The sequence below is a fragment of the Pleurodeles waltl genome, chromosome 8 (assembly GCF_031143425.1).
Source record: "Pleurodeles waltl isolate 20211129_DDA chromosome 8, aPleWal1.hap1.20221129, whole genome shotgun sequence".
Classification (NCBI taxonomy): Eukaryota; Metazoa; Chordata; class Amphibia; order Caudata; family Salamandridae; genus Pleurodeles; species Pleurodeles waltl.
The window spans coordinates 1,492,679,134-1,492,693,608 of NC_090447.1; the positions used below are offsets into that span (position 1 = coordinate 1,492,679,134).

At 44.0% G+C, this 14,475-nt stretch overlaps 1 protein-coding gene across 5 annotated transcripts in view; it reads left to right on the forward strand.

The window, feature by feature from the left end:
* The window catches only part of STXBP5L (syntaxin binding protein 5L), a 1,301,131-nt gene that overhangs the window by 706,332 nt on the left and 580,324 nt on the right, over window positions 1-14,475 (forward strand). For all 5 annotated transcript variants that reach the window (XM_069202705.1, XM_069202706.1, XM_069202709.1 and 2 more), the window contains exons 9-10: window positions 726-804; window positions 4,640-4,794. In XM_069202705.1, coding sequence (XP_069058806.1) covers window positions 726-804; window positions 4,640-4,794 — 234 coding nt within the window. The remainder of the gene's footprint in view (window positions 1-725; window positions 805-4,639; window positions 4,795-14,475) is intronic.

A 14,475-nucleotide genomic window follows, 5' to 3' on the forward strand; every position in this document is an offset into this window, starting at 1 on the left:
TTTTTTTTAAATGCGAAGAGTGACTTAGGCAAAAGATCAAAACACTTTGTATTTTCACCACCACTTGTGCATGCAGGAGCAGCAACTGCGGAGTGGAGTGTAGGAGAAAGGGGAGCACAAGGAACAGGAACAGAGTCTAGAGGATCATTCGGAAAAATGAGGAGTTCTTGGTGGGTCAACCAGGCCCCGCATACCTCCCACCCACCAGAAATGCATACAGAATGGTACTTCTGGGTGATCAGGAGGGAAAACCTGGTGATTGTCACTCATAATGATGGTTTCATAGAACCAGTTTCATTAAGATGGTTTTTCCTGGACAGGGTTAGTCAATTCTGTCCTTCCTCTAGTCACACAACCACAGCATACATAACAATAGTCAACACATGTCACGGTGCTGCAAAAGGGAAAGATTCTCTTTTGACAAGTTCCTCTATTCTTGGCAAACTCCAAAACACATGTTATGGGCACATCTATATAAGGGATCAACTGATGATCAGTTTCACTGCATGTTATGAGAGTTTGATTGCTGCCTGCAAACTTCCATCCATGGAAATACTGCCACTGTCTTCATATTCAGGATTCAGTATAGAGCAGCGAAGTGCTGTGAATCGTGTGTATCCCCTTTTGTTTCAAAATGGAGCCACGGCTCACTTTTGGTCTTGGATTCTCTTTTATATGTTTGTTGGGATTTCACAAACGGTAATGCATTTTTTTTTGCTTCTTAGGAAAAATTCCAAGAGATGGGAGGAAGCCCGAACCCTGTAAACCCATTCTCAAAGTAGAGTACAAGACATGTAAAAACAGGTATGATACATGCATTTACTTTATCTAGCTTTGGGTATTTATAAAGTGCACTCTCACTTATAAACAGAACTTACTGGTGTTGTAGGGGAAACCTGATTGATACTGCAGGATGAAAGAACATAAAACTGGTAAATATTGAGTAAAGTGCCATGTTTTAAGAATTTTCCGAATTTGAATAGATTTGTTTCAGCTCTGACGGGCAGGGGCATGGAGTTCCAAACTGTTGCTTTCTACACAAGGAAAGACCATCCTCCCCATTTCTCAAATGAGGAGCATTTTACATTCAACTCCAGCTTGGATCTTAGTCTTTGAGTAGATTATCTTTCATGAATTTGTCATAGGATAATTTTGGAGTAGTCCCACTGGATAATCCGTAAATCATGCATGCTCATCTGTACTGACCTATAGGGGAGCCAGTGAAGTTCTTCATAATATTCTGAGACATAGTCAAATTATTGTCAGATTGAAAAGAATCTTGGCAATGGCACTCTGTAATCTTTACAAGCAGGCTATGTTCTCCGAGTTGCCATAATCCAGTTTTGAATTTGATGTAGGCATTGTCTAAAGAAATCCTATGTCAAAGGTAGTAGTGAGAAAATCCTATGTAGGGTTTTCTAATAAAAAGAACATGATTTACTGACAACAGCAATGTGGTATTCCAGGGCTGTATATACTTCCTGAAATTTTCGGTGTAAATACAGCAAGTTGTTGCAGGGGCTGAAACCAGTGTGAGGTTAGAGCTTGTAAAGTTTAAACTAAATAACTGGAACTAAATGTACTCATGTTGATGGTAGTCCTATCCGCTTCACCATCACCAGATCCGTTTTTGTCCTCAACCGGCCATATGGATAGGAAATCATCTCGTTAATTTTTATGCCCTTATATGTACACCACATCAAACGGGTACCTCAACAATTTTGAAGATAGTCTGGCAGTTCTGGGTTTGGCTTCCTTCACCTTTACACCCCACAAGGTAGTGGGGTGGGAGACGCAGGTAGCGCCTACAGGGTGAGGAGGGCATGGGGGTAAAGCACGCACGGGGGTAATAATACAACTTACCTGGTGCTGCCATCTGTCTTGTGCTCCTCTTCCTGGTCCCAGCAGCTTCTGAGACACCCTGTGCAATCCCAGTGCTGCTCTCATGCTAACACCAAGCACGAGAGCAGCACAAGGATTGGCCTGAGCGGGCTAGTTTACAGCTCACTCAGGCACAGGGAGTCTGTGCTGTTTCTCTAACCCGGCTGTCCTGTACAGCCAGGTTGGAGAAACCTAAGTGTTCTTGTCTGTTTGGCCGGCTTAAGACGGACGGCCAAACTGACATGCGCACTTAAGTGCACTCCACACCACTCTTCCTCCCACCTCCCATGGTCAAGCCCCGCCCTTCCCTACATGCGGTGGCTCAGCCAGCAGATGAAAAATAAAACGATTACAAAATATCGTTTTATTTTTCGGGTGCAGGCTCTGAGTCAGTGGGGCCACACTCCTCTGCCTTTACGGAGGAGCTGCAGCTGCAGCTCCCACTCTGTATTTTGTGGCATCAACTGTGACACTACAGGGTAAGGCTAGGTGATATGGCTTCAATGCCTTGACGATTGTCATTTGCTCTTCGACCCAGTCGAATATGGTTTGCTACTGTATATTCCAAAGCAAAGTACGTTCTGCTTAAGCATGTTGGACAACTTCGTCATACTAGACACAAAATCAGGAATAACTGTGGCATAAAACTCACATAAACCCTGAAACAATTTCATAACTTTTTTATCTTTATGCCACGGCTCATCAACAATGGCCTTAAGCCTACCCACATGTGGATTTATACCCTCTCTAGACAATACATGTCCAAGAATTCCACTTCATGTTTTCAAAACTCACACTTATTTTTGTTTATTACCATGACCAACTCCCAAATGTGGTGGTTAAAAAGTGCAAAATGGCAGGTTAATACCAGCGCATGTTGATTTTGGTGACATTGAGAACCCAAATCTGCATGTTATGCCTCATGTCTATGGGGCAACACATAATTGACATTACTTATCACATAAATACAAATCCCCAGGGTATCATTATTTAGCAGGCGGCATACATAGCATCCACAATCTGTGCTTGTAATTGAGGCCTAAATCCTTACTCCTACATTGGAGCTGGCCCAGATTCAGGATTTATGGATGTTTTCCTAAACACATGGAAAATCATTTTCTGTACATTCAACAAGAGTAATTGGAAATCACAGTTTTGGACAAACGCTAAACCTGGTGTACCTTGCATCAGTGGATAAGGTGTGCAGAGAGTAGGAATGCATGACTATGCCTGCTCTCCCATGTGTCACTTCCCTTTCCTACGGACTTAGGTTTACAACTGGCTTTGTTATTTGGAGTCAGAGAGTTCACATCCAAGGGACCGGTTCTGAAGATCTTGTAACATGGTTTCCTCAAGCTATTTCAGTGGTATTAGTGTTATACTCATAAACAACTTCAGGTGGTAAAAAACAAAAATGCCTATAAACAAAAGTTGTATATTGTAACCGCAGTGATAGGCTACCCTGAGCCGCACTTCCATAGCCTCTATGCAGCGGCATTCAAGTACCTCCCAATGGTAACAGCAGTTTACTATATCAGGCCCCAAAATTTTATTTTTACAGTCTATGAAGAAGTGCCCTAGAAGGCAAAATGCTGAGAATAATTTAATTGATTCTTTGGAAGCCCAACAGCTCCAGTACCGATAGAAATTCCAAGCTTTAGTTCTGTTTATAGCGGCCAATCGGTAAAAGTAAAGAAAATACTAGTTATCTTGCATCATCAGCAATCACAGATAATAAGAGATCCAGAATGGCCCTTTGATGATATCTGGTTGGGTAGTGAAACCTATTGTGACCTCATTCACTGGACCTTTAAATTATATGAATTTTCAAGGCTCCCTTTTAGAAAGTTTCTTTACAGTTTAATAGAGGGAGATAATGACATAAAACTCAGGGATGCTAGGACTTGTTTGGCGGTGGGGGTTCTGGACCATGAAGGTGTATTGACAGACCATTTGGGCGCCTATAATAACTGAGGTTGGGAAGAATAGATGACTCCAACTATGCTAACGAGGAGGGGAAGAATTTGAGAAATGGAAAAGTAAGATCCTTTCACCAGTGATTTTTCAAATGATAAGAGGTGTTCAATAACCTAGATACTGATATTGATATAATTTATCAAGCGCAGCGATTGCTGAAAGGTGTCTTGGTGCTAACTATGCCATTTAGGGATTGGTAATTCACAAATAAAAAGCTACATAGAGAAACCCCTGGAGATGGCGACGGATATCCCTTCTGCCGAAATCTAAATCTTATTACATTCCATGGGTTTATATTTCGGCGGACGGGGTACCTGTCACTGTTGTGATGGAGTAACCCATCTGCCAATATCTAAATCAGATCTTTAGTATACTAAGGGCCATGATGCAGTTGCATCCAACATTTGTGAATCAGGGTCTTGTGCAATCGATTGGAACTTTACAGGAATGTGCAAGAACTCTGCATGGTTGCGCTTCCTGACTCTATTTATTGGGATACTAAATATTTAACACACGAATATGTTGAACATACATATCGTTTTTCTATACAGCAAGGCATATTAAATATTTAACACTTGCCCCAACTGCAGCCTCTCGTTGAACCGCTCTTGAATGCTTTCATCTCTGTTTTCCACATCTGTCTGTGTTTTTCAAAAAGGTGCTCATGTAATAATTGATGGAAACACGTTTGTGGCAATAGTAACTTTGGGAACCAGCCTACATGTGGAGGTTAAGTGAAGCAGTCCTCTGAAAGTGTCATCCTGTGCTTGTGATCCCGCAGTGAGCCCTTCGTCATCTTCTCCGGTGGACTCGCGTACGACAAAGCCTGCAGGAGACCCAGCCTAACCATCATGCATGGGAAAGCAATCACGGTGCTGGAGATGGACCATCCTATCGTAGACTTTATCACCCTCTGTGAAACGCCCTACCCCAATGGTGAGTACATTGTGAAAATAATCAATCAAGCTCCTATGGAATAGCTTCTTCACTGTAGTCACTTTCCAGCCTGGCTTTGGGTTCATCCATCTCAGTTTGAAACACAAGCTAGTGTGCACATGTTAAAACCTTCCCATAACTCCCAGCCCCAGAAACCTTCCAAGTAAATGGAAATATAGTGAAATAAGCACTTCAGTGGCTCAAGTATTGTCTCTATAGATGAACCTGCCTAGAACATTTCTTACTTGTACCTCAATACAACCGTACCACCATCGCCTACACTAATACTTGGCTTCTAGTTAATCACATTAGTATCTGCCTACCAGTTCTGCATATTATGTTATCTAGGGTGTGGTTGACTAAATTAAAACATTGGTGTATTGCAGCAAGCAACAACTTGAGTCTCACCACAGGCTCTAATTTACATTTTGAAACTCAACAGCGAAAGGCGCAAAATACCACCATGAGATCAGTGAAAAATAACTGTGACCTTGTGTGCATGCATTTGTGGCAGTGGCTTGTAACTAACCTCTAAAGGTTAGCTAGTGCCTCAGAATTATAGTGCCTTGGTATTAGTATTCATAAATTGAGAACCAAAAATCCAAGTGCAGTTATGAAGTGCATACCAATGGGAAGAATGCAGCCGTCCTTAATGTAAACTTGAGTTATACTAACTAAATGGCAGTTGTAATCTAACACTTGATATGATTGTATGGGAACTAGGAATGTCTAGTGTATACCAACAAGGATGTGGCCTTGGTGCAGAAAGAACCTTTGTCATGAAAAATGAGGAAATCTATCAAATCAATGGTCAGTGCAAAACGTTTCTGAAAACGTGGAGCTCTTTGAAGCTATTTTCGGAGGAAAAAAGACATTAAGGTTCACAAATTTAAACTTTTTCCACTTTTCCTTAGTTTGTTTTTTAAAATAAAAATGTCATCTCTGTTTCATAGGACGTTGGAAGCAATTATTAACTATTGTGTTTTTCATATTTTGAAGAATTCGTTAACTAAGTTCTATTGATTCATTGACAAACCACACCTAGAGACCAAAAAAGCCCTTCTGCTATAACCTCTAAAGAATTTGGCGAAAACAAATCCAAATGCATGCTCTAGATGGGCACAGCAGTTTTTGAATTTCAGTTCCTAATTGCAGACACTGAAATACGCGACGGGTGCAACTGCACCCGTCGCACCCCTGCAACTACGCCGGCTCAATTCTGAGCCGGCGTCCTCGTTGCAGGGGCATTTCCGCTGGGCCGGCGGGCGCTCTTTTGGAGAGCGCCCGCCGGCCCAGCGGAAATGTAAGAATGGCCGCCGCGGTCTTTTGACCGCGGTGCGGTCATTTGTCGGCGGTACCTTGGCGGACGGCCTCCGCCGTCCGCCAAGGTCAGAATCAGGGCCTAAGTGGCCACTGTATCCAGCAGCACACGCTGTGCCTCCACCTTTGGGCCACGGTGACCCAGCTTAGGCCTCTCCAGTGTATGAGGTGAACCGGCCACATCAGTATAGCTGCAAGCCACCTTCCGACCATTGCCAACTTCCTGTCCGTCTCCTGCTGTTTATTTACTCACTCAAATTCCAGCAGCAATGCTGGAGGTACCTGTGTATTCTGGGTGGCTGATGAGACTGTGGGAGAGTCGGCTGCCTATTTGCAGGGATCACTTTAGCCATGTTGTGGTCAGGCATGTTCCTTATCTTTCCAGTGGATAAACTGAGATTGGTGTAGAGGTGATCTGTGAACTAGAGTTGATATTGCTTCTGCTTTGGTTTGTTACAGTTATGCAGGATGACATGAAGGTGTTCCTCTGGCCTAACCAGCATCAGTCTCCCTTGAACCATGACCCCCCTACAAAACATGGAGAAGAATTACTGATACACTATGTATTCTTTTTGTTGTTTGTTTGGTATGGACTATATGTGGTTAGGCAAGTGCTCTGTGCCCATGACGCTGCTACGAAGCACAATATGTCATGACATCTATGTCTGGAAGGAATAAGGGGGTCATTCTGACCCTGGCGGCCGGTGACCGCCAGGGTCACCGACCACGGGAGCACCGCCAACAGGCTGGCGGTGCTCCCGAGGGCATTCTGACTGCGGCGGTTCAGCCGCGGCCAGAAAGGGTAACCCGGCGGTCTCCCGCCGGTTTACCACTGCCCTTGTGAATCCTCCATGGCTGCGGAGGAACAGGATGGCGGTAGGGGGTGCCGTGGGGCCCCTGGGGGCCCCTGCAGTGCCCATGCCCATGGCATGGGCACTGCAGGGGCCCCCGCAAAGTATTTCAGTGTCTGCTAAGCAGACACTGAAATACGCGACGGGTGCAACTGCAATTCTGAGCCGGCGTCCTCGTTGCAGGGGCATTTCCTCTGGGCTGGCGGGCGCTCTTTTGGAGAGCGCCCGCCGGCCCAGAGGAAATGTCTGAATGGCCGCCGCGCGGCGGTACCTTGGCGGACGGCCTCCGCCGTCCGCCAAGGTCAAAATGACCCCCTAAGTGTGTTATGGCCTCATTTCATACGTCCACTTCTATTCCCCCCTTTCACCGACATTATGCACGTTGGTTCAAGTAGTTACTTAACTGAGGGTGTCTAGGTAATGATGTCCCATGGAACAGAAGATGCATGTGACACTTTGTACAACTTGGGAAGGCTCTTTAGTTGCAGTATGTCCTACCAAAATCTAAAATGTGTATGCTGTTGGAAAAATGTCTTGTGTGATAGTGATTATGAGTATTCATTGGAGAATGCCTGGAAAAGACATGCAGATGCCTTCTAGAAAGAGCACTGAGGGTGGAGTATATCGTAAAATGTAAACTAACTCTAGAGAGCTAACAGCATAAGAAAAAACAGAGCTGCAGACTAAGGGCCTCATTAGAAGGGCCTGGATTATTCCGAACCCTGTACAAACCACTGTTATACCGTGTAATTACTGCATGCAATAACATCAGCATTCACACACCCTTAAATATCAAGAGGTGAAACCTGACAGGACATATGTATTTTGTTGCGGGAAGCAGCTAAATCTGCGAGTCATTGCTCATGATTGGACAATAAATTGAAATAGGTGCATCCGATAAATTGCAAATTCCGGGGTGTTGAAGCTCATCAGGAGTGATAAATACCAAAGACCTCTCGGTGCCACTCGCGACCATCCCAAAACTAGGGTCTACAGGGGATTGTTGCTTGGAGTGGAATGAGCAGACTGTTGGCCTGATGGTGATATCTACTAGGGGTATTTAAAAGCACTCTCTTTCTTGTGCTGATATGTTCCATCAACCTCAATTTTAATTTGCCCAAAGTTAGAAGTTTTATTTTGCACAATAACGGGATTGCCAGCTAGTCAAGCTTATTTGAATGCTCAGTTATCAATACCATCCTTATGCACACCTTGTCGTTGGATGTAAAGAAGCATTTACTTCACACTGCATTAATCGTCCACAAAACAGCTGCCTCCCCTGTCACTCCTTGACTTTAAGTCCGGCTTTGACCCTGTACAGTGCTCTGCTGCCTTTTGGCTACAGAAATACCACATACAAATACAGACGCAGCAAAACAATCTTTTTCTGCAAGCTATAAATACAATTAAGTTTAAATGGCTTTTAAGTACAAAAACACAAGAAATTAGTCATTGTTTCATTGTAATTTAACTTAAGACAGTGCTACCTCTTTTGTGGTGTGTTTCATCACTCATCAGTGACACATTTGGATTCTTCCGTGACATTGAATTTGTTTTAGGATCACTCCCCCCTGCTTCCATTTTCCCCGAAGAAATCTGTGATGGAGCAGCTCAGATTCATTCTGATTTGACCTCATGGAGTCTTTGATGGAGCAGCTCAAGTGCAACCTGATTGTCCCAAGGAGTTCGGGCTGGAGCAGCTGAGATTCAGTTGTAACCAACTTACTGAAATTCACTTTTTACTTCCTTTCAGGCTTGCTGGTGGTTTTGTTTGCCAGGTAGGCTTTCTGATGTGGTGATGTTCCTCACTAGACTTTTCTTAAGCCCTTATTCTACCGTGTGGTTTGCTCAAACAGCATGCGCGTGGTTTCTCTTTAATTGTATTGCGTGTTTTTCCAGACTAACTTTTGTTGATTATTCATCCTACATTAGACTGTCCTGATAACACCAGCATATAATACCCCCAGACCTCAATGTTACGTACATTACGTGCTGCATTGTAGATTCATTGGCATCATTCAGACACAACACAATTCTCAAAGGGTCACCATAAGGAAATGTCACAGGGTCCACTTGTCAGGCTCTCGCTGACTGCCTTGGGGCGCCATTCTGGCTATTTAATCCCACTGACTGTCATTCACATTTCAGCTGAATGAAACTGCCCACCCTTGCATTTAACTGCTGCCAGTTTGTAGTGTGTTCTGGCTCCATTGTACTTCTCTCCTCCACAGAGATGGTATCCTCTGTGTTCGATGCAGCCTCCATAATTGGAGAAGTTGAAGGAATTGACACAGAAGGAGGAACTTCTAAGGAGGGTCAGGGCGAAGGAGCAATCCAATCTCTCCAGTGAAAAAACAGGGAGGGACTTTAAGGATAGATGTGACTGTGGAGGTACCAAGATGTGTAAAAACCCAGAATACATATGCTAGTGTAGTGCCTACTTTTCCCTACAACAGCGAGAGTAGCTATACTGATGGGGAGTTTGTGAAGTACCTGTCTTTCCTGTTTGTCCTTCCTGTATGTTCTTCTTTGCACCATGTGACAATCATTCCACTCTTGGTGTTTCTGTTATGATAATGAACCCAAAATTGTCTTAGTTGTTTTGTTATCCACATTATTAAAGTTTAATCTGCTGACTTTGGTTCTGAAACTGTCCACACCTCTATCTGTCCTTCATGTTTGTGTTGTCTTAGAGAATGGGGCCAATGTTCCACAAAAGACACTTGCTTCTGTCTATTCCTTCTGATATTAGGGCACGCCTAGAGTTATCACTGTGCTCCATGTTTCCAGTCCTTGAATTGTTTGCTGCTTTTAACTTGTCCAGGGAGCAACAGATAATGGCTAAAAAGGGAGCAAGTTACACCATACTTAACATTGAAAAGTTAGAAAAGCTGCCTTGCACTCTAGCAGAGACACCATCAACAGTATGGCTGGTATATGGCGTTATAAACCTGCCAATTTTACACCTTCCGTTTCACAAAATGTTGAAACCTTTTGCTGTGGGCAGATACAAGCCGCTAGGAGATAGTTCTATTAAGGAAGAGTGGGAGTTGCCTTTCGAGTTCAAATGTATGAAAGGCAAAACACATGTCTTTTCTGAGTGTAAGGGAGTGTTAGACTACTGTTAGTCATTCAGTGATTTGCAAACATGTGTCACTTCACGGCTTTTGCAATGCGGAGGTCGCGAGCTTGGCATGCTTTCTGAAGGGTACTCCCATCCCTTTGATTCGGCCAGCATTTCATACACTTTCAAAAGGAAGTTATGTGGCTCTGAATGATCAGAGTTGCTGCAGAATGAGGCTGGGAATTGCCTACGCAATTTCAGTCTCTTAAATTGTAACTTATTGTGCCCATGTTTTTCTCCCCTCCCACACAAGAGATAAGAGTAGCAAAAATGTGGCCTCACATTGATACTACTAATGTAAATTTTGAGAAGCTGAGCAGACTAAAGGCGCTGCTGTTCCAAAAACAAGTGCCGTTGACATCGGCCAAGGAGACGTACACTCTCCAGATAGTGAGATCATCAGCCAAGATTCAGTCCTTATTAAATATCAACTTCCCCAAGCACTTTGGAGGGCTTATCTGCAGAATATTTAACTCCTCGAGCACTGCAGGTATTGTACACTTTTTTATGGTTGTTGGGTCTGGATTTGTTTCCACTTTTTAGACTGTCTTCAGTCATTCCTTCAGATATCCATTCTCTCTTTTCGAGTGTGTTTAGCAGATTGCCCATAACTTTGGGTATGACTGGTGGAATTCTGCTATTCCTGATATGCAGTGGTTGTGCTTTCTCAGTTAAGTGGAGTGATGGAGCTACCATCAGCCCAGCTGTGTTGTGACCGCATTATGCAGTACTTAGGCGCTTCGTTCCTGGAAGAACTGGAGCATGATTGGTCATTGTCATTTCAACCAGTCCTGTGGTGCATGCAATCTGTCTTTCATTGCACCTAGTGTCTCTTCAAATGTACACTGTTGGTGTGTCTTGCTGTTCAGCCAGTGCCTTCTATTAACAAGGAACTGTTAATGTTCCAGATGAGGGTTCATTCACGGTCGTGCCCCATGAGATTGAGGTTGATTCGCGAGGCCCCTTATGAGCCACCGCTTGTGAACTACTTGGCTCAAATGACATCTGGCACAATGGATGGTGCTGCCTACACGGGTGATCCTGCGTCTGAGGCTTCTGCGCACTTCTGCTCTGTGGAGCCGTCTGCCAATCCTGTTATTGATTTGACATCTGCCGATGTGGAGTCCTTCCTGGACGCACTCCCATTTGATTACTTCGGAGGCTTTCTTCAAGACCATACCTATTATTGAATAATTTGACCATGGCCTCTTCAAAATATTCAAAATATCAAATGTGATACTAAATTGCCTTATTAATTCAGCTCGCATTTGGCCTGCCATGCTTGTCATGGCATACAGCGCTGCGCTGGTGGATTAGGACCACTAGGTCCTAAGGTGGAATGAACTGAAGGAGGGACATGGTGTGCAGGCCTCCAAGTTAGCCCAGTGCTGGGGCACACAGCGCAAGACCAGTTCGTGGGTTTAAGAACAAGGATACTGTCCACCTAACCTGCGCCTACCCTGATGCTGTGCAGCACTACTTGGTGCCCATGGGCCTGTCTCCCTTTATTCTTGCGAGGATTATCATTTTGACTTTTCATACTGATAATGCCTGCCATCCTTCAAATAAAAGGATGCTGTGTTTGTATGTCAACCAAAGCCAACCAGAGTTGATTAACCTCATCTTTAGAAACCCAACTGGCAGCACATACACTCACTTATAGAGCATTTTCATTTCACTGGACGCTTATGGGTTGACCCAAATTTAGAGGATCAAGTCTTCGTGTGAGATCAGAAATGGGGTACAGTCAAGCTGAAGCCTGGTGTACATAGAGGACAGATGGTTAGCCAGCTCTAAAGTTCTCTCCCTGAGTAATGAACGTCTGAGACTGCGATCTGACATTATCTGTTGCCCCTTGCCAGAGTTCTAGAAAACATCAATATTCATTTACAAAGGATGACCATGGAATGTGTATGGATGTCAATCAAGGCTTGGTGACAAGAGATCCCTTACGATTTCTTCTCCAACCAAGCACTCCCACCACGGGAGAGGGAAAACTGGGTGATGACTGAGTGAGAACAGAATCGGAACTTGCTTCAAAGGTCAGTCATTGCAAATGAGAGCAGTAATTCAGTTCAGTTTAAAAAAATGTCTATATAAAGTTATTAATTTTCCCTAAAAGTAGTATAGACTTTAAAAAAACCTCATTGTCCTCATTAACTAAAAAGTATTTAACCAGTTCTTTGAAGCCTAGCCATGTTTATTGGAGATACCTTGCATTATACCCTCAAAGCATCCATAACAGTTGGCACTCTTGCTGAACTTAACTGTGGCCTTCAAACGCTTGGCATCTCTTTGGTGGCACAGCGAAAGTGCCATGGGTCCTAGTACAAGCAGGGCAAATGGGCCCTTGAACACTGGTTGGGGCCCAGCACCACTCTAGCTCCTGCACTATTGATAGCAGCGCCTCTTGTGATTGGAGGGCAGAGTAATCGGTAAAGTCTTCGGCCGAGATCTCTGCTCAAGAGCCTTCAAGTTAGCAAAACGAGAGTTGCTCCAATGTACATTTCTGAAAACAAATAGGGTTCAGGAAAAATAACTATTGGGCATTTATGGGTATGGAGAGGAGAATTACCAGTGAGGTACTCTTACACATCTTTGTGAATCAGCCTCTAAACCTCCAACCTTACTTAATAAAAGTGGAAAGAGGTCACATCCCTTTGTATCTGTGGTAACTGTATGCAACTGTTCCCTGGATGGAGGTGTTCTGGGACCAGTTCACAGAGTCATCTAGGAGGTATGTAAGAGAGAACTGCAGGACCACTACTCTACGTATTCCAAAATGCCTTTGTGAATAGGCCCTTATGTAGCACATCATTTGGTGCATCTGTCTCAGTTAATCCATGCAGTGAAGATGTATGTGAACCTGAGTTACACCTTCACTGTAACATGCATGAGTAATGGCTTTTTCACACTCTTTTTAAGGCACTTGGCAACCCAATCCACTATCCAGCTAAAGTCAGGTGCTGCTTTGCTCTCCATGGTATAGGGGTGTTTAAATTTCAGGTACAGAAGGGCCCAAAAGCCCATTTGATTTTGCAAAGCCTGTGACCCGCAAATTAATAGATTGGGCCACTACAAAAGGGCACATCCCAATGTACTAAGGAAGCATTGCAAGTTGGAAACGGCTTTCTGACTCCACAACTTCAACCTTTGGGTAGAGCTGATTCTGTGGAGATGTGGTTCTGGAAAAATCAAGACCCTCACCTCTGCATGCTTCCTCATTGGGCTTCCCACACGCGGTTCACTGAACCTGGTGTGAGGCCAAGGATTTTGGGGATTTTTACAGGTGAAATAGTGTGCCAGAGAAGTAGTGGTTAAAATAGTATAGCACTATGCTATGTTTATTCAGGGATGGCCTGGCTGGGTTCAAGGTTTTGATTGTTAGGGTGGACAGATGTTGGGCATTATTGCCCTGTCGTCCTAGATTGTCAACATGTTTTGACTGTCATTTACTTGCCTTGTAGGTTAGCAGCCTTTATGAGGATATCTCTATGCTCTATTATGTGTAAACTCATAGGAACTCTCTTGTGAATCTCTAGCGTGCACCCTACAAGGGAGACATAGCATAGACAATGACTTTTGTCTGGTTCTGTATTTTCTTGGCTGTTGCGCTGCTTTCTGTTCAGCGGTGGAGGGCATGAAGGGGGCCATGTTGGAAGCGCTGGCCCCTTGATGCAAGTGTGACTATAGGGCACAGCTCTACCTCATTCCCCAAGTTGGAAGCTAGTAGGACAACCAAAGGAAATCATCCAAGAAAATACAAAGCACGCACTTGGTTGTGGTGTTATTGTGTTGTGCAGTTGTAGTGCATTATCGTGTTGTTATATAGCTGCTATGTTACGTTTGTGCAGTGGAGATTGTGGAGGTGACTTGATAAAGCTTAAACTACATGTGGCTCCTTTGCAGTGCGGTGTGACTTCAGGGTTTGTAAAAGTTACACAATCAAGTGAGATGTTTCATGAAGATAATGTGGCAATACAGAGGTTATCTTGTGTTGTGGCTCGCCACTCTGTGCTGGCAGATGCGTTTGCCATCCCCAAAAATTGGGAGCCAGCCTGCCAGGCTCTTAATGAGCCTCTAACCTATTTGCACAACAGTGAATGTGCATTGATAAAAGGGCTGTGACGTTGGTAGCGGAAACTTTCTTAAATTTCATGGCCATAGACGTATCCAATGTGCTGGGTTTGCTAAAAATCCCTTAGGGTAATCTGAAATGATGTAGAGCACTAACAGCTGCTACCCACATGATCATCCTTGACATAAAAAGAGAAATGTGTCCAAGCAGCAGCAAGAAAAATGCTATTTGTAGCACAACCATTGCCAGCAGGTATATATGAAGCAGTGTAGCAAGGAGGCATCACCAGAGACCAGGGAAGACTGAGG